General features: G+C 38.8%; 1 protein-coding gene across 3 annotated transcripts in view; it reads right to left on the bottom strand.

Annotated features, from left to right (window-relative positions):
* Positions 1-23588, bottom strand: part of AHCTF1 (AT-hook containing transcription factor 1) — an 86196-nt gene that overhangs the window by 28581 nt on the left and 34027 nt on the right. For all 3 annotated transcript variants that reach the window (XR_004257894.1, XM_032242184.1, XM_032242185.1), the window contains exons 15-24: positions 22555-22695; positions 21767-21871; positions 20789-20882; positions 19216-19339; positions 19000-19056; positions 18043-18189; positions 16442-16629; positions 8490-8634; positions 8282-8413; positions 7361-7511 (exon numbers count right to left, since the gene is read on the bottom strand). Coding sequence is in view for 2 of the 3 variants with exons in the window: in XM_032242184.1 (XP_032098075.1) it covers positions 7361-7511; positions 8282-8413; positions 8490-8634; positions 16442-16629; positions 18043-18189; positions 19000-19056; positions 19216-19339; positions 20789-20882; positions 21767-21871; positions 22555-22695 (1284 nt within the window). In the remaining variant the exon portion in view is untranslated. The remainder of the gene's footprint in view (positions 1-7360; positions 7512-8281; positions 8414-8489; positions 8635-16441; positions 16630-18042; positions 18190-18999; positions 19057-19215; positions 19340-20788; positions 20883-21766; positions 21872-22554; positions 22696-23588) is intronic.

The following is a 23588-nucleotide window of genomic DNA, read 5'->3' as shown; positions in this document are numbered from 1 at the left end:
GACATAGTCTTGCTGTCACTCAAGCTGGAGTGCAGTGGTGTGATCTTGGTTCACTGTAACCTCCACCTCCTGGGTTCAGGTGACTCTCCTGCCTCATCCTCCCAAGTAGCTGGGATTACAGGCACGGCCACCACGCCCAGCTAATTTTTGTATTTTTAATAGAGACAGGGTTTCACTATGTTGGCCAGGTTGGTCTCGAACTCCGGGCATCAAGTGATCCTCCCTCCTCGGCCTCTCAAAGTGCTGGGATTACAGATGTGAGCCACAGGCCTGGCCTATATTTGGTTTCATTATAGTTATGCAGGATTAACAAGTTGGCCTTTCAGTAAGCGGTAAAAAAAAAAAAGTTATTCATTGTGTTTTCTAGAAGATGGACATTTGCCTTCAACTCAAATAAGAGTTCTTTCATTATGCACTACCCTAGTAAGAGTCAAATCTTCTAAGAAAGCCTTATATTTGCTGGGTTATAGAGCAGCCAATAAAAAAAAAATCCCTGTGATGAATGAGTACAGGTCTACCTCATTTTCTTGTGCTTTGCTTTACTGTTTTTTTTTTGGAGACAGTCTTGCTCTTTCGCCAGGCTGGAGTGTAGTGGCACGATCTCGGCTCACTGCAACCTCTGCCTCCCAGGTTCAAGCGATTCTCCTGCCTCAGCCTCCCGAGTAGCTGGGACTACAGGCACCTGCCAACACGCCCAGCTAATTTTTTATTTTACTAGAGATGGAGTTTCACCATGCTGGCCAGGATGGTCTCGATCTCTCGACGTTGTGATCTGCCCACCTCAGCCTCCCAAAGTGCTGGGATCACAGGTATGAGCCACTGCACCTGGCCGAGTTTTGTTTTTTTAAACAAACTGAAGGTCTGTGGCAACCCTGTGTTCAGCAAGTCTGCTGGCACCGTTTTTCCAACAGCATGTACTTATTTTGTGTCTTTCAGTAATTTTCATATTTCAAACGTAATTATTATATCTGTTAGAGTGAACTGTCAACAGTGATCTTTGATGCTACTGTTTTTTCTTTTTTTGAGATGAAGCCTCCCTATTGTTAGCCCCAGGCTGGAGTGCAATGGTGTGATCTCAGCTCACTGCAACCTCTGCCTCCCGGGTTCAAGCCATTCTCCTGCCTCAGCCTCCCAAAGAGCTGGGATTACAGGCGCCTGCCACCACCTCGCCTGGCTAATTTTTGCATTTTTAGTAGAGATGGGGTTTCACCATGTTGGCCAGGCTGGTTCTGAATTCCTGACCTCAGGTGATCCGCCTGCCTCGGCTTCCCAAAGTGCTGGGATTACAGGTGTGAGCCACCGCGCTCTGCCTGACGCTACTACTGTAATTGTATTGAGAAGCTACAAAATGCACCCATGTAAGACAGCAAACTTAATAAACGTGTGTGCTCCGACTGCTTCACCAACTAGCCATTCCCAGTGATGAGCTGTTACCCCATGAAAGCTCTCCCTTTCCTGGAGGACCTCCCTTATTCTGAGACTGACAATGTCCAAACTAGGTCAACTAACAGTCCTATGAAAACCCCAAGTGTTCATGTGAAAGGAAGAGTCACATGTATATGACTTTAAATCAAAAGCCAGACCTCTCATGCCAGTTAGCCAAGTTGTAAATGCAGAACAGAACCTGAAGGAAATTAAATAGTGCTACTTTGGTGAACAAATGGTAAGAAAGGAAAACAGCCTTGCTGCTGCAATGGAGAAAGTTGTAGTGGTCTGGACTGAAGATCAAACCAAGCTGGGTGCATGGTGTATGCCTGTAGTCCCAGCTACTTAGGAGGCTGAGGCAAGAGGGTCACTTGAGCCCAGAAGTTTGAGAGCAGCCCGGGCAACACAGTGACATCAAACCAGCTACACCATTCCCTTCAGCCAAGACTTCATCTCGGCCAGACATGGTGGCTCACGCCTGGAATCCCAGCACTTTGGGAGGCCAAGGCGAGTGGATCACTTGAGCCCAGGAGTTCGAGACCACGGTGGCAGGGGGCAAAAACAAAAAACCTATCCAGGTGCTGTGGCCCATGCCTGTAGCACCAGACAGTTGGGAGGCTGAGGCAGGAGGATCACTTGAACCCAGGAGTTTGAGGCTGCAGTGAGCAATGATTATCACTGCACTCCAACCCTGGCCACAGAGGGAGACTCTGTCTTAAAAACAAAACCTAGGCCGGGCGCGGTGGCTCAAGCCTGTAATCCCAGCACTTTGGGAGGCCGAGGCGGGTGGATCACGAGGTCAAGAGATGGAGACCATCCTGGTCAACATGGTGAAACCCCGTCTCTACTAAAACTACAAAAAATTAGCTGGGCATGGTGGTGCGTGCCTGTAATCCCAGCTACTCAGGAGGCTGAGGCAGGAGAATTGCCTGAACCCAGGAGGCGGAGGTTGCGGTGAGCCGAGATCGCGCCATTGCACTCCAGCCTGGGTAACATGAGTGAAACGCCGTCTCAAAAAAAAAAAAAAAAAGTCTTCAGTTCTATGAAAGCTGAGAGAGGTGAGGACGCAACAGAAGACAAGTTTGAAGTTAGCAGAGTGTGGCTCAGGGAGTTCAGGGAAGGAAGTCTCTGTAACATAAAAGCACAAGGTGAAGCAGCAAGTGCTGATGGAGAAGCTGCAGGAAGTGACCCAGAAGATCCAGCTGAGATGACTGATGAAGGCGGCTACGCTACTCAACAGACTTTCAGTGTGGATGAAGCAGCCTTCTATTGGAAGATGATGCTATCTAGGACTTTCAGAGTTAGGGTGGAGAAGTCAATGCCTGGCTTCAAAGGACAGGGTGACTCTGTTGTTAGGGGTTAATGTAGTCAGTGACTTTAAATTGAAGACTATTTACCATTCCAAAAATCCTAAGGCCCTTAAGAATTATGTGAAATCTATGCCTGTCCTCTATCAAAGGAAAAAGCCTAGATGACAACACATCTGTTGACAGCATGGTTTACTGAATATTTTAAGCCTATTATTGAGAACTGCTTAGGAAAAAAAAGTCTTTTCAAATATTACTGCTCACTGACAATGCACCTGGTCACCCAGGAGCTCTAATGACAGGGAGATGAATGCTGTTTTCATGCCTGCTAACACAACATCCATTCTGTAACCCATGGATCACAGAGTATCTCAATTTTCAAGATATAATTTAAGAAATATACTTCAAAAAGCTATAGCTGTCACAGATAGTGATTCCTCTGAGAGATCTAAGCAACTAAGCAAAGTCCTCTGAAAACCTGGAAAGGATTCACCATTTCAGATGCCATTCAGAAAATTCATAGTTCATAGAAGGAGGTCAAACTATCCACTTTAAGAGGAATTTGGAGGCCGGGCACAGTGGCTCACGCCTGTAATCCCAACACTTTGGGAGGCCGAGGCGGGCGGATCACACGGTCAAGAGATTGAGACCATCCTGGCCAACATGATGAAACCCCGTCTCTACTAAAAATACAAAAATTAGCCGGGCGTGGTGCCATGCGCCTGTGGTCTCAGCTACTCAGGAGGCTGAGGTGGAAGAATCACTTGAACCCAGGAGGCGGAGGCTGCAGTGAGCCAACATTGCGCCACTGCACTTCAGCCTGGTGGCAGAGCAAGACTCTGTCTCAAAAAAAGAAAAAATAAAAAGAGGAGTTTGGAAAAAGGTGATTTTATCTCTCATGAGTAACTTTGAGGGCTTTAAGACTTCAGTGGAGACAACAACTGCAGGTATGATGGACACAGCAAGAGAACTAGAATGAGAAGTAGAGCCTGGGTCAGGCATGATGGCTCATGCCTGTAACCGCAGTACTTTTGGAGGCCAAGGTGGGAGGATCACTTGAGGCCATGACTTTGAGAACAGCCTGGGTAACAAGAGGCCAACTCTACAAAAAATAATTAGCCAGGCATGGTGGCACAGACCTGCGGTCTCAGCCACTTGGAAGGCTGAAGCAGGAGGATCTCTTGAGCTCAAGAGGCCAAGGCTACAATCAGCTACGATCATGCCATTGTACTAGAATATGGGGGACAGACCATGTTCTTGTTTTGTCTCTTAAAAAACAAAAACAAAATCAGACCAAAGATGCGATGAACTGCTGTAATCTTATGATAAAACATGGATAAATGAGGAATTGCTTCTTATGGATAGGCAAACGTGGTTTCTTGAATGGAATCTACAGTGTTGAAATAAGGTGAAAACAGACAGGGAGGGTCTCCAGGAATTGTAGGAATTTTATTTTGAAAGAGAAAAGTATAATATGTAAGTGATATTTTAATTACTAGCCCCTCTAAAGAGGAATCTAGTAAAAATACTGTACCCTCAACTTTCTAGCTGAAAGTGGGTAGAAGAAGACCTCAAAAAAAGAAAAAAGAAAAAAAAAAAAAAAAAAAAAGGCCCTAGGCTATTTAATTTCTCGGGGACAGAGGTTTCTTTCCCAGGACAGGAAAATGGCTATATATCAAATACCTCCTCCTCAGAACCAAAAAAACTTACATAAATTCTTGAAAATGGCAGGACTCTGTCATGCATAAATTCCCAATTTGGGCATTTTAACAAAGCTTTTTTTATAAAAAGCTGTTAAGAGGTAGAGTCAGACCCTTTTAAATAAGAGAAACAATACAACTGGGCCTTCAAAAAACTAAAAACAACTAACCAAGCACACAAAAAGTGACTGCTGCTCCCCACTGCAGCCCCGCTTAACTTGGCTAAACCGTTTGACTTATTTGTCCCTAAAAAAGCAGGGAATAGCCAGGGGAGTACTTACCCAAATGCTAGGACCACTAAAAAGGGTGGTGGCTCCATTTTTCTAACCAACTTGACATGGTGGCCAAGAAATGGCCCCCATGTCTTAGGATAGTAGTTACAACTTGCCTATTAATGAGAAAAGCTTAAAAGCAAATCATGAGTCAGACATTGACGGTCTAGGTCCTCAATTAGTTATCCAGAGATAAAACTAAAAACAGAGATATCATTGGCTTCTTGATGGGAGGATGTTACAATATAAAGTAAAAGTAAGAGACAGCCAAAGTATCCATATCAAAGTGTGCCAGGTCCTAGCCCTGCCATGTTCCTGCCCACATCCCAGGAACCCTCCCACACAAATACTTAAACCACTACTGGTAAAATATACTGTAGTCCGAAGGACCTAAAAAACAAACTCTTTCAGAACTCTGATGTTAATAAAGCCTTTGTTCGTAAATTAGAGTAACATCACAGAAAGGGGCCAAGAGATATAAACAAGCTCACTTGGAGTTGAGGATACTCCAACATGATACAACACAAACGTGAACTTTACAAATGACCCTGATCCCAGACTTCCTATTCCACAGCTACCTCTGTGATCCCTGCCTAGACAGAGCCCCGTCTTCAGGGCAGGCGAAGGCCGTCACGTCCACACAGACTCTAAGTAAGCGTTCTCTAAAAAAATTTACTGTAGGCATGGGTTAAACAGGCCTCCTGACTGCAGACAATAAAGAGGTTAACCATATTAAAAATATTGCAGCTATTAGAGGCAGTACTTACCTAAAAGGGTAGGGGTGTTCTACTGCCAGGGTCACCAAGAAAATAAAAAATTCTGAAGTGATTAAAAAAAAAATAACCTAACAGACACAGCTACTAAAAAGACAACACAAACATATGAACTTTACAAACGACCCTGATCCCAGACTCCCTACTCCACAAGTACCAGCCTCAGTATTCACCTCAGGAATTAAAGCCAAATGGGAAGGGTATTTTCCAAATTTGGATTCAGAAGGATGAACTATTAACGCCAAAAAAAAAAAAAAAAAAAAAAAAAAAAAAAAAAAATCTAGATTCCCAAAAACCTAGGGTGGGCTATAATTAAATATGGCCACACATCATCACATTATGGTAAAAACAAAACAAAACAAAACAACCTTCTGCAATTAATTAAGGTAATAAAGATACCAGATCTAAGAGATAAAGCAGACCAAGGCTCTAACAGGTGTCTCCAATTTGTACAAAATAATACTCAGATCGGGCTCCCTTACGACTCCACTAACCCAAGCTATCCAGCTGGGGTGGCATGCCAGGAAAAGACAGACAAAAAGACTACACTGATGCCCCAGGCATCCAAACACTTCAACCTGCTAGTTGCCTTGGCATGCTCAAACCTCTGACATGTACTGCTGTTGGGACCAAGAGGGCAGTAAAATGTTGTAGATTTTAAAAAGGGAACACAAACTCAAAATATGTGAAACCACAATCTTCTAGTTCCAACTGAGGTTAAGCTTCACCCATATTAACCTAGAGACTGGGTTCATCCTAAGACTCAAAAATCCAAATTACCGCCAGAGCCACAAAACCCTGTTTGGACCATGTACTATTTACCACTCCCTCTTCTCTTAAATTTCAGGGGCTCAAATCCTAGAAGGCATCATTCCTGCATGAAGCCTGCACCACAGCCCTCAGGCCAGGCTCTACTAGGTCCAACTTACTCCTATAGCCTGGTCTCTGATCTCAGGCTTCTCTTCTGGGGAAGGGATATCATATGTAAGGAAAACATGCCCTTGCCATACTCCTGACATATTCAAACTTTCTTCCTTATAGAACTCTCTATACTCATTATTCTTCTGTCAAAGAAAAAAATCTTAACTGGTAATAAATCACCACATAAAAAATAAACTCCTTCTCCCTTTACGGTTTAGTCCTTTTTATGGCTGTGGCGGGTGGTCTCCGGAAAGACAATACACTAGTCTTTGCTTCGGATACTCCTCCCAGTGTTGTCCTCCTAACTCAGAAGCGAAATAATAAAAGTCCGATTGATCCAAGCCTGCCTTCTTGTAGAGTAGTTTGTTAGTCACCAGGCATTAAAAATATTACATAAACTTAAGATGACAGGGCAGAGGCAGGGTTTGAGAAGTTCTACTATGGGTAAAACACTATCAAACAGTATCACATGCTACAGAGAAACTTGAGTGAAAGGAAATTAATGTGGCAAGCTCACTGTGTCATCGTTAAGAAACTGTCACAGCCGACTTCAGTAATCACCATGCTGATCAGTTAGCACCCATCAACATTGAGACAAGACCCTCTATTGGCAAAAAGATTACCACTCATAGAAGGCTCAGATGATCGTTAGCATTTTTTTTTTTTTTTTAGCAATAATGCATTTCAAAATTATGTATGTCCACTTGTTTTTAGGAATAATGCTAGCATACTTAAAAGCATAGTGTAAATATTATGCAATGGAAAACCAAAACTTCAGAAGACTAGCTTTATCATCATACTCACTTTACTACAGTGGTCTGGAACCAAAGTAGCATTATCGCCAAGGCATACCCTGGCTACGTATTAGCAAGTGAGCTAAATTTAAGGTGGTTTCAGAAAAGTAATCCTTCAATAACTTTTTTGGTCCAATAGATTATAATATTTTCCAATGAAATTCTTACCTAATCGAAAAACTGATGATGTTGACAGATGATAAGGCTTAGCTCGTTCAATGGCTAATTTTCGATGGACTCTAGGAAGGATTTTTCCATACTGGTCTAATATAGAATTTCGAGCCAGTGATCTCTCCCGCAAACGAGGATCACGATCATTCTATTAAACATATCAAAATTGGTAAAAAAATTTAACCTTCAAAATGTTAGCTGCTATAATTCTATATTTACCATTTAAAATAAAATTATGAATATCCAAAAATATCTTCCTCCTACCTACATATCCACTTTTACAAACCAATAACTTCATCCACATATCTAATTGTTTTATCAATCCTCACCCATCAATAAATTCCAAATCTCCGCTACCAAGCCTTGATTCTTCACAACTAATAAAAACAATGGTTATCATGTATTAAGCATCCACACTTGTCAGGCAACATTCTACTTCATACACATCTCTGTGCATCCTCAAAACAACCTCACAAAGAGATTTTATCATTTTACCGTTGATGAAACCAAGACTTACAGTGTGTCCCAAGCACACAGAGTAAATGAAGAGTTAGTCTGACCCATGAAGTCAACGATCTTTGTACTATGTAAGTACCACAGCTGACCTCTGCATCCTCCTCTCCTACACAATCATCTTTCTACTATATATTCCTACTGCCGGCCTCTACACCTGCTTTTTCCCTGAGTCAAAGGGCAATATTGTAGGCAGATATCAGAACATAAATGGCATACATAAAAGAATTAGGTAGTACCCTGTACCCAATTCTGCTACAGAGGTGAATAGAGGATTCTGCAAGTTCAAGGTAATGTAAGGCACAGTGATTACTGAACCATTGTAAGCTCTTATATGACAAATCAAAAAAGGCTCCAGTTTTCCTTATTCTCTTATCCCCCATAATAAGACAACTTTAATCATACCATAACATTAATCTTCAGAGTTTGGTTCAGCTTCAAGGCAGGCACATAATTGGCACGCTGCAAATGGTGAACTAAAAGGAATTCATGATTCTGAACACTGGCACTGGACTGCAAAAATTTCACTAAACATTCCTAAAAAGAACAAAATAGATTGTAAACTACCAGTTCATCCTGAATTTCTGACAAGTTTATATTGTTAAGTAATTACCTGCTCAGTGTCTGTAAATGGTAACTTCAGTAAATCTTCCATTAAGCCCATTTCCTGACAGACTTCATACATGTGCTTTAGTAACTCCTCTATATTCAGCCTATTACAATGTTGCCGCAGAAAACTCCACGCCTCAACCATGCACCTGAAAGCAATATTTATTGAAGTTTAGTTTTAGAAAAGTTATTTAAATGTTCAAAACGCGTAATCTCCATGTAGAATCTCAAAGATACTTTGTAAAGTATGTTTACAAATAATTTAAAAGAACTTTAAAATTTGTTGAATATTGAGTACTGCACAATGAATCTTGCCAATCATAATAATGTCAGTAAGATGACTTGTTTAAATAATTTTATGCTGCTCTTTAGGTATAAAATAAAAAAGCAAGGAAAGTACACACAAATTCAAAGACAAAAAACTAATGTGGCCTAGACAGAGCTGAATGATTGGCATGGTGTGACAGAGGAACCTTAGGCTTTTAAAGAAGTGACACTCAGTGAGAAGCACGTGGACGAGACTGACCTACAGGCGGAAGCAGGCATACTGTGTTCAAGAGGAAGTGAAGAGTATAGCTTAGTAGCAGAAGACATTTTTTGGTTGATCTACAGCAAGATTTGATTGGAGAACTTGGGGCAAATTTGGCAGTCTTAGGCACCAGGCGGAGGTGCTGAGACATCCTTTTGTGGGCAATTAGATCATTTAAATGAAGGAGTATTTCTTACACAGATGTCTTCCAGAATCAGGTAGGAGCATTTTTTTTTCCTTTTTTTTTTTTAAATGCCAGTGTTCAACTCATACCCCACCGATAGGATTGTTCTGAAGGTTCACTTGACCCTATCTATGAAAATTATAATTACATATAAGCCATGGCCCAACAATCCCAATACAAAGAATATAATCTACAGAAATACCAGCAAAATTGCATAAAGATTAAGCATAAGAATATACAATGAGGGCCAGGCATGGTGGCTCATGCCTGTAATCTCAACACTTTGGGAGGCCAGGGCAGGCAGATCACTTGAGCCTCAGAGTTCAAGACCAGCCTGGGCAACAAGGCGAGACCTGACTACAAAAAAATACAAAAAGCGTGAAAAGCGTGGAAAGGACTGAGACCTACAGGTGGACACAAGCATATTGTGCCAGGCATGGTGGTGTGTGCCTACAGTACTCGCTACTCAGGAGGTTGAGGCGGGGGAATTGCTTGATCCTAGGAGGTCAAGGCTATAGTGAGCTATGATCATGCCACTGAACTCCAGCCTGGGTGACAGAGCCAGATTCTGTCTCAAAAAAAAAAAAAAAAAAGAAACGAATATGCAGTGAAATAATGAGCTATGATGTAGCCCAACATGAGGAAAATATGTATTAACTTGAAAAATCATAAAGTTTTTTAATAAGCAAGTTAAAAACCGTATGAAAGTGACAATTTTAAAAATTAACCAATAAAATTTCTGTTTATATATTTTTTAAATAGAAAAGAAAGAGTTCTGTAGATATACACTAAGAATGGTAATGATCAATCTGGCAGTTAAAATCTTTTGGAGAGGCTGACAACTTCCAAGGCAGAATAAAAAACAGCAAGATTGTACTGCTCTAGACTTTCTGTGAATACAAAGATACTCAAGGAAGCAATGGCACCCACTGTTGGGAGGTCAGGGCCATCTGATAATTTTGTTGTTTTGGGACTAGAATATTTTCACATATTCCACAGGTCTTATACAGGCCAACAACTCAAGGAAGAACAATGTATAGTGGTACTCCCTAAAAATTTACATCTAAAATTGGCTTGTACTTCTCTTTGCACCAGAAAAAGCATGACGGTGGAATCACTGTAATTTGAGTGTAGAAGAGTGTTCATCTGTGTGTTCCCATGCACAGAAATACAGTAATTGATTCCTAAACCAAAATCTAGAAATATTAAAAGCAGAACATTTTTGTATAAAGAAAAACAAAGAGGATAAGATGAACATTTCATCACTAAATCCCACAAGGTTGATTTCCCCAAAGTATACAAAGCTCTATAAATCAGTAAGAAGAATCCTAACACAGAAAAAAAAGAAGTCAAAGATTTTAATAGGCAGGTCACAAAAGAAACAGTTAAGAAAGATACATTCTATTATTACAGTGAGACTAAACATATTAAAACTACCATTTTCACCTATGAGATGAAGAGACAAAAAATATCTGGTATACTGTGTTGATAAAAGACACAGCATATGGTAATTGAAAGGAAATTATGTTGGCATAACACTGATGGAGGGCAATTTGCCCTATCTGTCAAAATTACAACACCAAAATTACAAGGGCAAATATCCTTTCACCCTAGGAGTTTATTCTACAAATTGGCACATGTGCGATATGTGTGGTTAGTCATCACAGCATTGTTTAAAATGGCAAAAGTTTGAAACAATTTAAATGTTCATTAAAGAGAACTATTAATAATTAGGGCCAGGTGTGGTGGCTCAAGCTTGTAATCTTAGCACTTTGGGAGGTCCAGGCAGGTGGATCACCTGAGGTCAGGAGTTCAAAACCAGCCTGGCCAACATGGCGAAAACTCATCTCTACTAAAAATACAAAAATGAGCCAGGCATGGTAGCAGGCGCCTGTAATCCCAGCTACTTGGGAGGCTGAGGCAGGAGAATCGCTTGAACCTGGAAGGCAGAGGCTGCAGTGAGCTGAAATCACTCCACTACACTCCAGGCTGGGTGGCAAAGTGAGACTCTTTTCCCCCAACCCTGCCAAAAAAAAAAAAAAAAAGAATTTAAAACATAATGGTACATCCATCCAAATAATGAACTACTATGTGATAGTTAAAAAGTAAATACTTTGGCCGGGCGCGGTGGCTCAAGCCTGTAATCCCAGCACTTTGGGAGGTCGAGGTGGGTGGATCACGAGGTCAAGAGATCGAGACCATCCTGGTCAACACGGTGAAACCCCGTCTCTACTAAAAATACAAAAAATTAGCTGGGCATGGTGGCGTGTGCCTGTAATCCCAGCTACTCAGGAGGCTGAGGCAGGAGAATTGCCTGAACCCAGGAGGCGGAGGTTGCGGTGAGCCGAGATCGCGCCATTGCACTCCAGCCTGGGTAACAAGAGCGAAACTCCATCTCAAAAAAAAAATAAAAACAGCAAGTAAATACTTTATGTATAAATTCTAAAATTAGTGCCAAACTAAATTAAGTGAAAAAGTATATTGCAGAAGGGTACACAGTCAGAAGGGTATACAGTTTGCTGTTTTTATTTTTTTTTTAAAGGGTGTAGGGGGAAAGAAACAACATATAGACATTTGTTAACATTTGTTTAGAAGATCTTAGGAAGAATACACTAGGAATTATTCACACTATTGGTTACCAGGAGGAAACTTAAGAGGTTGGGAGTATTATCATTCTTGCCTCTTAAACCTTGACACATATCATGTTCTTATCAAAAACAAATACTCCATGTCTCTCCCTGAGCCCACAGACATATATTTTTAAAATTTTCCACTTTAAACTGTGATACCTACTCCCAGCTGATTAGACATACTAGCAGGAGTAAGATAAACTTAAACACTTTAAACTTCAAGAAATCCATTTCTAACACTTACAAAAATTTAAAACAAAGTCTCCAAACTCTCACTAGTCTCAGGCTTCCTACAGAAGAAAATAATGATGCTAGGTAGAACAGTAAGAAAATTATTTCAATTTATGGCAGGCTAGGCTAGCATGTTGGCAGTAAAAGATATAGAAGTCATTTTAATAAGGAAGGCATGAGGGTTCTTGGCAATACAGCAAAAACAGACTGAAAAACCATCCTGTGACAAACTCTCTAGACATGCTAGACCACATATAGACATGCATTATGAAACGCATGATGGAGACCATAATAAAAAGAGATATTTAAGAGAGGTAAACAAGCAGCCACTGATTTCTAGTGATTGGAGTAAAGTAAAAAGACCAGGAAAAGATATACACAGGATATAAATAAAAACATTGTTTGTGTAGCTACATTAACAATTATTCATGATAAAGAAGGTTACCATATAGTAATTTTAAAGGTCATTAAAAAAAAACAATTTAAAACACGTATGTACCAACATTCAAAATACAAAATGCTTGGAATACTGTGGGGAACTGACACATCCACCCTTATGTCAGCAACTTTGCATACTTTTCTTAGTAACTTACAAAACACACCAGGAAAAAAATTATTAAGGACACAGAAAGATTAAAATCATGCAATGAACAACCTGATCGCTGGGACAAATACATTTGACATTTCACCTATTAAATGAAGAATACACTGAGTACATATCAGTGGATAAAGGAAGTCTTAGCAAAAAAAAAAATTATTTTTTAAATAGAGGCAGAGTCTCCCTATGTTGCCCAGCCTGGTCCTGAACTCCTGGGCTTAAGTGATCCTTCCACCTTGGCCTCCAAAGTGCTGGGATTATAGCTGAGTCACCGTGCCTGGCCATTTTTTATCATTACTTTTAAATAGATCAAGTCTTAGCAAATTTTAAAGGTCAAGTACCACGTGGATTATGTAATAATCCCATATTATGAGATTACAATTTAGAAACCATCAACACAATAATTTTTAAAACCCATTATTTATAAATTAAAACTTCTAAATCATACATATGGAAAATAAATAACCACAATGAAAATTTAAAAATATTTAGAACAGAATCATAATTAAAATTGTGGGATGCTGCTAAGGTGCTATGCAGGACATTCAGATTTATATTTTTATGTTACTGAAGAAAAAAGGCTGAAAATGAAGCAATCGTCCAACTTGAGTGAAAAGTACAGCAAAATAAACCCACATACCATAGAAAGAGGAGAAACAATTATGCCTATACAAACATTTTTCAGCTTTCTTATACATTTATGATCCTAAGACTGAACAATTAATGCCAGTAGCTGAACTGTCTACAACCTTCATGTATAAACTGATCACTGTACAGAATGCATTGTGGTTGATTTTCAAGTAAAACAGCCATGCCAGTTGTGATAATATGTCCATACATATAGCTCATGATATTGAAAAGCTACCAGTATGAAGTTTTAGAGAACTGCAAAGATGCTCTTAATGAGGAAACTCAGGTTCAGAGAGGATAACTCAACTGCTTTTGATCATATTTCAGAAAGTGGCATAATTTAAATTCAAATCTATTTGAGTCCAAACATCTTGCTCTTAACATCTTTGCTACACTAAGTGGCTGTTTCAGTAACATTGTTTGTAAGGGTGCAAATTAATAAGCAATCTAACATAAATTAATCAAAAACAAGGCAAAACGTCACTAGCACAGGGTGAGTCGGGAGAGTGTTACTGTTTGATGCTTCAAATATTAAAACTTTTTCAGCCATTTCAACTATATGCAATCAAATCATTTCGGTGTTAGACTATTATGCAGCCTAACCTCTCTTTTAGTTCAAATTTCCCAAATGTAGCCTCTATCCATGGTTCAAGGATACTGATTAAACATTGTTGGGCTAGAGATGTAGGTATCTGAACCAATTAGGTGATCACGTATGACAACAGGACATACTCAGAAACTTTGTTTTCTTGAATAAGTCTCTGTAAATCAGCTTGTTTTCTTATTTGCTTCGTTCTGATAAAAGTGAAGTGTAAAGTATGTTGTTACATCATCTCCCGGGCAATAAACATGGCTGCCTTTTGCAAAATTATCAGTTCAAGTATTAAAGCACCTTTCTCCTAAGATGTTTCAATAAAAATTGGCACCTTCACTTTCAGCAGTGTTCTCTGACTTCTTAGTCATTCTCTCTTTACAGGACTTGTAATTATTTTGAAACATTTCTTAAAACTGAATACAAGCTATCTCACAAATAGCATTCTGAGTGGTTTTTATTTCTTAATTTAATGTATAGGAGCCGTAATGTTCTAGTTTTCTGGGGACTGGATAATTGAGACTTTTTCCAACTTGAGAGAAATAAGGTTTAGAAGTTAAACTATTAGTGCTTGTTAACTATATATATGGCTAAGGTAAAGGAAATGAGAACCTAGCGTTATCAGGGAAACATGCTCTGGTAATTAAAAGAAGACACTTGGAATCAAAAGAAGAAAAAATCAGCAACCTTCCAAAGATGTTTCTTCCAAAGTTCTAACACCTGCCCTTCTGATGTAAGTATTAGTGATTAAGTGCCAACTCTTTAACATCACTGAAGAGCGTGAGGTGGGCTGGGCGCAGTGGCTCACGCCTGTAATCCCAGCACTTTGGCAGGCCGAGGCGGGTGGATCACGAGGTCAAGAGATGGAGACCATCCTGGTCAACATGGTGACACCCCGTCTCTACTAAAAATACAAAACATTAGCTGGGCATGGTGGCGCGTACCTGTAATCCCAGCTGCTCAGGAGGCTGAGGCAGGAGAATTGCCTGAACCCAGGAGGCGGAGGTTGCGGTAAGCCAAGATCGCGCCACTGCACTCCAGCCTGGGTAACAAGAGTGAAACTCCGTCTCAAAAAATAAGAGTGTGAGGTATGTGCAACCGAAAAAAAAAAGTGCATGTTGGTTTCCAACACAGTGCTAGAACTCTTAGCCCCTGCTGAATCCAACAGTTATCACATTTAGCTTCTTTAAATTATTTTGTTCTTAAGAGTAAATCTTCTGGAAACTACAGTTTTGATCTCATAAAAAAATTTCCATATTGATTCTAGATTTATTAAGCTAGCTAAACATTTTCGCTAAGCCAGATTATTTCAACAAGTACTTCCCTAATTCATTACTGTTAAGGTTCTATATGTCTAGTCAATCTATTATTAAATTTCAAAACTTTCCTTTTGCCTGAAATTTGTAGATCTTACCCTCTCTCTCTTATCCTTAGAAGTACATGCTATTTAACCAAAGAGAACAAAGAAAACATAACTTTCAGCATGCTGACACAGAAGTGGTAACTGGTTCAAATATAACACAGTGAGGTAAAGTGACTAATTTCTAAAAACATAAAAATGATCAAGAGGGTTGAATCGAACCAATAAAAGTAGTACAAAATAAATCTAGTAAGGAATTTCAGCTCCAAGCAATTTCTGCAGCTTAGTTCATAAGAAAACCCAATAACCATACCACTGTACTTCCAATCACACCATTTAGCTGTCAAAGTTACTATGCAGCTGAGACTATAATAAGCATTATGTAAATGGAAAATATACTTATTAGAGAACATCAAAATCCTGCAAAAGGAAGAAACAAAGGTATCACTTGCCCAAATCTGGTTGAAGTATTAAGACATGAAACCAGACACTTCCTTAAATCAAGATTTAAGATTTTCTTTCTGTGAGGATGCAATGGGGCAAATGCAATGACAAAATTCAAATACAAACAATTCCAATACTCAAGCAACCAATCTTAACAGAAATATCAAAATACCATTACTGAACACAAACTCTCCATTTGCCACCTCTATATAACTTCATTCTTCTCTATTCTTCACTTCTTTTCAGCATACTAAACCCTCAGCTGTCCATGAAGGACAACCGTCAGTGCTGTCAATTAGCAACATAGAGAACCATAAATCTCAATTTGGCACCCCTACCTTGTACTCAAGGTACTTATCTTATTCTAGATAAAAGGTGTTATATGTTTCTCTTAACACTGAAAGACCAATAAACATATGAATATTAAGTAACATAATGAAAGTAAAATATTCTACAGCTGTCCTCACTATCCTTGAGGGGACTGGTTCCAGAACCCCCATGGATACCAAGATCCTCACATACTAAGTTTCAAAGTTGGTCTTCCTGCAGAGCCTATGTATATGAAAAGCTGGCCTTCCATATATGCAGGTTTTACATCCCATGAATACTGTATTTTAAATCTGCATTTCATGCAGAACCCACTAATACAAAGTACTGACTTTACTGACTTAAGGGTCAACTGTATATTGTCTATTTCATCAATTCCATTTTATTAACAGATATGATAAAGAGTTTATACTTTCAAAAGATGTACTTACCTATTAAAAAGCAAAACAGTAAGGTGAAGGGTAACATCACTACCACTGCACACCGCTGGCTTCATTGTCTGAATGTACCTGAGGGCTCGTCTGTGCTCGCCCTGACTCATGAATGCCTGAATAATCTTTGAGTGTTGCCATGACAAAGGTTTCGCAGTAGCTGGATGAAACAAAAGATCCAAGCCACTCTGGAAATAACACGAAAAGTGTTCAAGACAAGCATAATCCCATACAAGTAGCTAAACCCCACACTAAAAACCACAAAAACCAAGACAAGACCAGTTTAAACATAGGCTGAAAAAAATCTACTTTAACCTGTGTTATACAGAGTTGGCCCTCAGAATCTACAGGATCCATGTCTGCAGACTGAATAAATGCAGATAGAAAATATTTGAAAAAATAAGGCTGAGCATGGTGGCTCATGCCTGCTGTAATCCCTGCACTTTGGGAGGCCAAGACAGGCGGATTGCTTGAGCTCAGGAGTTCAACATCAGCATGGGCAATGCGGCAAAACCCCATCTTTAAAATGAACAAAAAAAAGTTTTTAGAAAAATTTACAAGGCCAGGTGTGGTGGCTCATGCCTATAATCCCAGCACTGTGGGAGGCTGAGGTGAGCAGATCACCTGAGGCCAGTTCAAGACCAGCCTGGCCAACATAGTGAAACCCAACTCTAGTAAAAATATAAAAATTAGGCAGGCATGGTGGTGCATACCTGTAGTCCCAGCTACTCGGGAGGCTGAGGCAGGAGAATCACTTGAACCCAGGAGGCAGAGGCTGCAGTGAGCCAAGATTGCGCCACTACACTCCAGCCTGGGAGACACAGCAAGACTGCATCTCAAAACTAATAAATAAAAATGAAAAGGATTACTTAAAATACCCAATGAAATGTAAATACCATGTAAATAACTGTTATATTGTAATGTCTAGGGACTCATGACAAGAAAAATGTCTGTACATGTTCAGTACAGACACAGTATTTTCCCCTCAGTATTTCTGATGTGTGGTTGACTGAATCCATGGATTTAGACTCCATGAACACAGAGGGCCAATAGTATACAAGAGGATGTGCACAGGATAGAAGCAACTACTATGCCATTGATTACAAGAGACACGAGCCTCCGAATTTTGGTATGTTTCTGGATCCTGGAACCAATTCCACACAGATACTGAGTGATAACTGTATTTTATTTTAAAAATAAAAGCCTTATCAAAAACCTGATACCTTTGAGACCCTATTACACTATTTTATAAGATCTTCCCATCACAAGTTTCATACATCAAAGCCTAATCTTGCCTTCTATGGTTCACTCAACACCCCAAACATATCTCCAATATAACAATCACTGTACCTATACTATCATAATTATTTACTTAGTAGTTTCCTTCTTTAAACAGTAAGAAACCTGGGGTTCTGAACTGTTAGCTTTATATTCTTCGCTTAAAAATAGTGCTTGGTGAAGGTACTATTTAAAGTGAGACTTTCTTCAACTACCTCTGGAAGTAGACTGTATCATATCTTTTAATATCAAATTTAAATTATGTGTATTGTCTAAAATTCTAGTAATTTATGAAAGTTTGTGCTGTAAGTGGATAGACTTACCTCATAGTCATTATGATCTATTAACCAAAACCCCTGAATAAGTTTAACTTGGCCCCAAGAAATGGCAAATACAGTTGGGAAAGATTCAATTGAAGTATCCGTTTTGTTGGGAAAGGAATACATAATATCAAGTAGAAAATAAATGGTCTTTTAAAACGTGGATTAAGGACAACAAACAACAACAACAAAAACCTCCTACATATATATTTAGAATAGGTAGCAATGAAATGTAGCATTAAGAGACTTAAAAGACCTCTTTTCAGTGTTTAGAAAGCCATCATGGACAGTCAGCAATGAGAAGTTTTAGTAAATGTGGGTACAACCCGTCCCACACCAACCCCTTTCATTCTCAGTATTTTATTACCCGTATCACAAAGGACATAAAGCATATTTTTATGAAGTCAGCAGCTTAATAAATACAAGAAACAAAGATATATGCAAAATTCTAGTGATGCAGCAAAAGATGGCAGCCGTAGCAAATATAACCTAGCTTATAAACTGTAAATGGAATTATACATTTTTAGACTATGCAAGTAACATTAGCACAAAAATATTATCACAAAGACTACAGGACTCAAATAATGCCTAAGGTACTAATACACTAACTGATAATGTATTCATTTCCAGCACATAGGTTAATGCCACTGAGAATGATCATTTGGTAGTAGCATTTTAGAGCAACTGTTGTTACTTTTTGAGTGTCTTAGACACATTTAAGAATCTGATAAAAGCCAAGTACCCTATCCCTAGAAAAACAAATCTAAAACAAAAGTTTGCATATAATTTTAGGTTAATCATAGGCCATCTGAGCTCAAACAACAGATCCTGGGTTAACATCTCTTAAAAAAAAAAAAAAAAAATTCAATCTTGAAATTGAGATTAGATATCAGGCTTCTACTACTGTGAAATTTATAATTTTAATAATACAGAAACACTGGATAAAATTTAAAAAGATACAATAGAATGTTTGGCTGCTTCAGTAATGCCGTCTAACAGGTACATATCAAGTAGTGCCTGTAAAACAAAGGGATAAAACCTTCAGTACATTTTATGCAGTCATTCATTCATTCATGCTCCTTGTTTTCCCCAGTCTGTGCCAGAATACAGCTAAGCATGTTTCCTCCCTCCCCAACTTTATAGGTTATAGGTGATAGCACATTACTGCAAACCTACATGTAGACTAGGAGGAGGGTATCTTCCTGTGCCTCCTCCATCTCGTTTCCACAACTTCTCAATTCGCTCTCCTAACTGAGAAACCAGTCCATCGATCATCAAGCAATCAGGGTTCCACTTCCCTCTGCAATCAGGGAAAAGTTAAGACTTATTTAATATTACCGTTAATTAATATCCAAACAACCAGCACAACTATCAAAGAGAGAAGAGGCCAGGCATGGTGGCTGATGCCTGTAATTCCAGTGATTTGAGAGGCCGGGGCAGGAGGACTGCTCAAGGTCAGGAGTTTGAGACCATCCTGGGCAACACAGCAAGGCCCAATTTCTAAAAAAAATATAAAAGTTAGCTGGGCATGGAGGTGTGCACCTGTCGTCCTAGCTACTCTGGAGAATGAGGAAGGAGGATTGCTTGAACCCAGGAGTTCGAAGTTAAAGTGAGCTATACACATGCCACTGCACTCCAACCTGGGCGACAGAATGAGACCCTATCTCTAAAAACAGAGAGACAGAGAGAGAAAGAGAGAAGAGAATTGGGAATTGGACCCTAGTTAGCATGACGAGAACTACAGACATCAAGAGTTAGTCAGATAAACCCTTAAGCTGCCTCAAGTTCAGTCATCAGCAAGCCGGTAACAGCAAGCCAGTCAGTCAGGGTGAGGTCCCAGGGGAGAATGTGGTCCAGCTAGCCAGTGACCATTCTATTTTTCACCATATTAAGCAAACTACCATAAAGCCCGGTGCAGTGAAAATACTAAAGTTCAAAGTCAAAGAGTTATAGTTTGTTTCATCACTTGTGTTAGCCTTTTATCCTCAGTGATTCCTTCACTCAAAAATATATTACTGAGTGCCTACAATGTGATATGCAGATACTGTCCCTATGTCCTTTCCTTTTTCTTTTTTCCCCTGTATTTCCTTTTCTAATTGTGAAAAGCAGCAGCACTTACTACCTTTTGAGGCTGTCCAATGAGTCAGGCATTATACTAGGTGCCCTGCACATATTTTATTTAGCTTTATACTGACTTTGTAGCTTGTATAACAAATAGGATTAGAAAGCATAACAAAGCTGCCAAGGATATACACTTAGGAAATAACAGATCTAGAATTTTAAAATATGCCTAAGCAATCTCCCAAGCTAATGTTCACTGTTATTCTACAGCACTGGTTTCCACAATTGCCATGCATCAGAATTACAGCTGGCATAGATTTTAAAGTACTTGGTGATTCAGGTGTAAGAAACCTGGAATCAACATTTGTGAATTGCTGCTCTAAATGTTATATGCTCTGTAATTTTGTCATTGCAACTTTATGAAGAAGACTATTTCCAGAAGTGTGGTCAAGACTCTAAGCACCACTCTTTCTTCGTCTATTACCTTTACTTCTTTATTTCAAAGGAACTAAGTAGCTCATTCATGTGTTCTTTTTTTAAACATGAAAGAAAGAAAATAGTAATGGTGGTATCAAATTCTGATACTTTACTGAGAATTCTATCCATTCAATCACTTTGTAACATGAACACTGTTCTGAGAAAGTCTGACTTCTTACAGACATAACTTCTAAAACGGGTTTTACTATACCTTGATAAACGCTCAAACTTCTGTCGCCGACTGGTGTAGTAGTTCTGAATGACGGGATAGTTGTAGCATAACCTTGACAACTGCACAGCATCATCTAGATTTTTAAGAGTTGGAAAAAAAGCTGGTAGTATTTCCAAAATATCTCAATAATACATATTAATACTTTACTGTAATTTTATAGTTATAGCAACCCCCAGTTAACCCACAGGGTTGTTATATTTAAGTAATAAAAGATTACTACATATCTTTTTATTTATAGATGCACAAGCGAGAAAATGATCTGTCATGAAAGTCTGTAACAACAAGGACGCCGGCTTAAAATCCTGAAAACTGTTCTAAATAATTTTACTCCTTAGGCACAAATAATAATTTGAAACCAAGAAATGTTCACTACAAATCAAAATCTAAGAGAATTATGAAAAAATAAGATCAATAATTATGTACAGTGGCAGAGACACTTCTAAATAAAATCTAATGGCTTCCTGGAAATCCAAGAAGTTGAAGACTTTAGAAGTTATATTCTAAACAAATACAGCACAAGTCAAACACCAAGAATTCTCTAATTCTTGGTACTGGCATAAATTATTAGATAAAACAGGTTATTTAATTGAAGAAATATTAGTTAGTAACCATATGAAAAAGACCATTACCAGGAAACAGGCAAATTGTGTCATAGAAACTATAGTTCTATGGATCTACCATAGCTAGTAATATTGCTGAACTCATTTTCAGGAGCCACGTTCTCAAATATGCTTTCTTTCTAAATGTTACTCAATCCAGTAAGTGTGTTATGAGCACTGTGTATCAGGCATGGGATGAAGATAAAAAGTAAGGAAGAAAGTAAGAAAAGAAGGAAGCACAGGAGAAAAAACTAAGTGAGGTAGAAGAAAGGAAATCCAAAGCATTAGAATACAATAACAAAATCATAAAGACTCAGAATGTTTCAATTTATACACATAGATTAAGTAAATATTTTACCTATGCCTTCTGGTAAAAGCCCAGAATGAGAGAACCAAAGCAGCACTTGTGCATACTGACAGATGAGGTGGGAAACCACAAACTTATTGCTTAAGTCTATCAGTCCTGTAAAAAAGAGTTCACATCAGTTGTTTAGCTACAAAAAAAAAAAATCAAGATGCTCCAGTGTTCAAAATTAATCACTTGCTAATTTACAAATGTATATTATATATGTAATATATATGTGATCAAGATATATCTAGTTTACTTTGGTCCAAAATAATGTCAAGCAAATCTTCAAAATGCTAAAATAAATAAGTCACTTCCTAAAATAGACATTTTAGGTAAATACGCTTCAACCTCAGCTACACTTCCATTTACCTAATTCTAGAACTCAAATTTACTAATACAAATTAGCATAAGGTCACTAATACAGACTGTTCAAAACAGGCCTTTACATGAAATTGGCTTGTTTGGGTTTTGAAATTGCAAAACAGAAAAAAATTATAATAACTTATTTGAATAAAAACCATACATATGATTTAACAATTTGAAACTTCACTGGAAATACATTAACCTTAATAATCATTAACTTCAGAATTTCCCAACCTCATTTAAGTATCGGCTCATGGCACGTCTAACAACATTCCGTAGCTTTTCATTAAAACAAAGAAACAAACAAAAACCCTAGCACTGGAGAAATAACGTCCTCTTTACATAGTGATCCATCTAAGTCATGGGAAATGTATTTGTTTCCGTAAGTCAAGAAGTAAAATTTAATAAAACACTCATTTGATAAAACAGCATACCTCTCTCAGTGATCTCTCGGGCTTCTGATGCAAAACAGTTCAAGACTATATTAAGATTGCTAAGAAGCACATAACATTGCTGGATAGACTGTATAGTCTGTGGATCCATGAAATGACGCGAACCATCAAATAATGGCACACCTTTCAAGAATAAAATATAAGTTTCCATACATTAAATCTAAGCAAAGTAGATTCACAATGCAAAATATCTCAAACTTCTAACACTCAAAAGAATTACTCTATTCATTATGAGATTTATAAAAACAAGCTAGAAATGGCAAAACTTTCAATGAACCTAAAAAGTGCTTTTAATACAAAACCAGCAAAAGAGTGAGAATATGAACTCAAATAATCTACATCTAAAAACAACTGTTTTAATTCTAAAATCCTTCTTTAAATCAAATTCTATTTTGCTTTACTTTTTTCTTTTTTTGGGAGATAGTGTCTTGCTCTGTTGCCCAGGCTACAATGGAGTGGTGTGATCTTGGCTCACTGCAACTTCTCCCTACCAGGTTCCAGCAATTCTCCTGCCTCAGGCTACCAAGTAGCTGGGATTAAAGGTGTGCACACCCAGCTAATTTTTGCATTTTTGATAGAGATGAGGTTTCACCATGTTGGCCAGGCTGGTCTCAAACTCCTGACCTCAGCTGATCCACTGGCCTCAGCCTTCCAAAGTGCTGAGATTACAGGTGTGAGGCACCACACCTGACCTTATTCGCTTTACTTCTAATACTTTTTTTTTTTTTTTTGAGACAGGGTAGGCTGGAGTGCAATGGTACGATTACAGCTCACTGCACTCAAACTCCTGACCTCAAGTGCTCCTCCTAGCTCACTGGAGCTGGGACTACAGGCATGTGCCACCACACCCAGCTAATTAAAACAACAACACTTTTTTTTTTTTGAAGAGATGGTTGGAGGTGGTCTTGCTATGTTGCTCAGGTTGGTCCTGAACTCCTGGCCTCAAGCAATCCTCTCATCTTAGCCTCCTGAAGTGCAGGGATTACAGGCCTGAGCCAGCATGCCTAATCTCTCAT

Source organism: Sapajus apella, unplaced genomic scaffold, assembly GCF_009761245.1.
Source record: "Sapajus apella isolate SASKATOON/1434 unplaced genomic scaffold, GSC_monkey_1.0 scaffold49, whole genome shotgun sequence".
Taxonomy (NCBI): domain Eukaryota; kingdom Metazoa; phylum Chordata; class Mammalia; order Primates; family Cebidae; genus Sapajus; species Sapajus apella.
The sequence above is the reverse complement of the archived record's forward strand: the minus strand, read 5'-3'. Positions and strand labels throughout refer to the sequence as shown.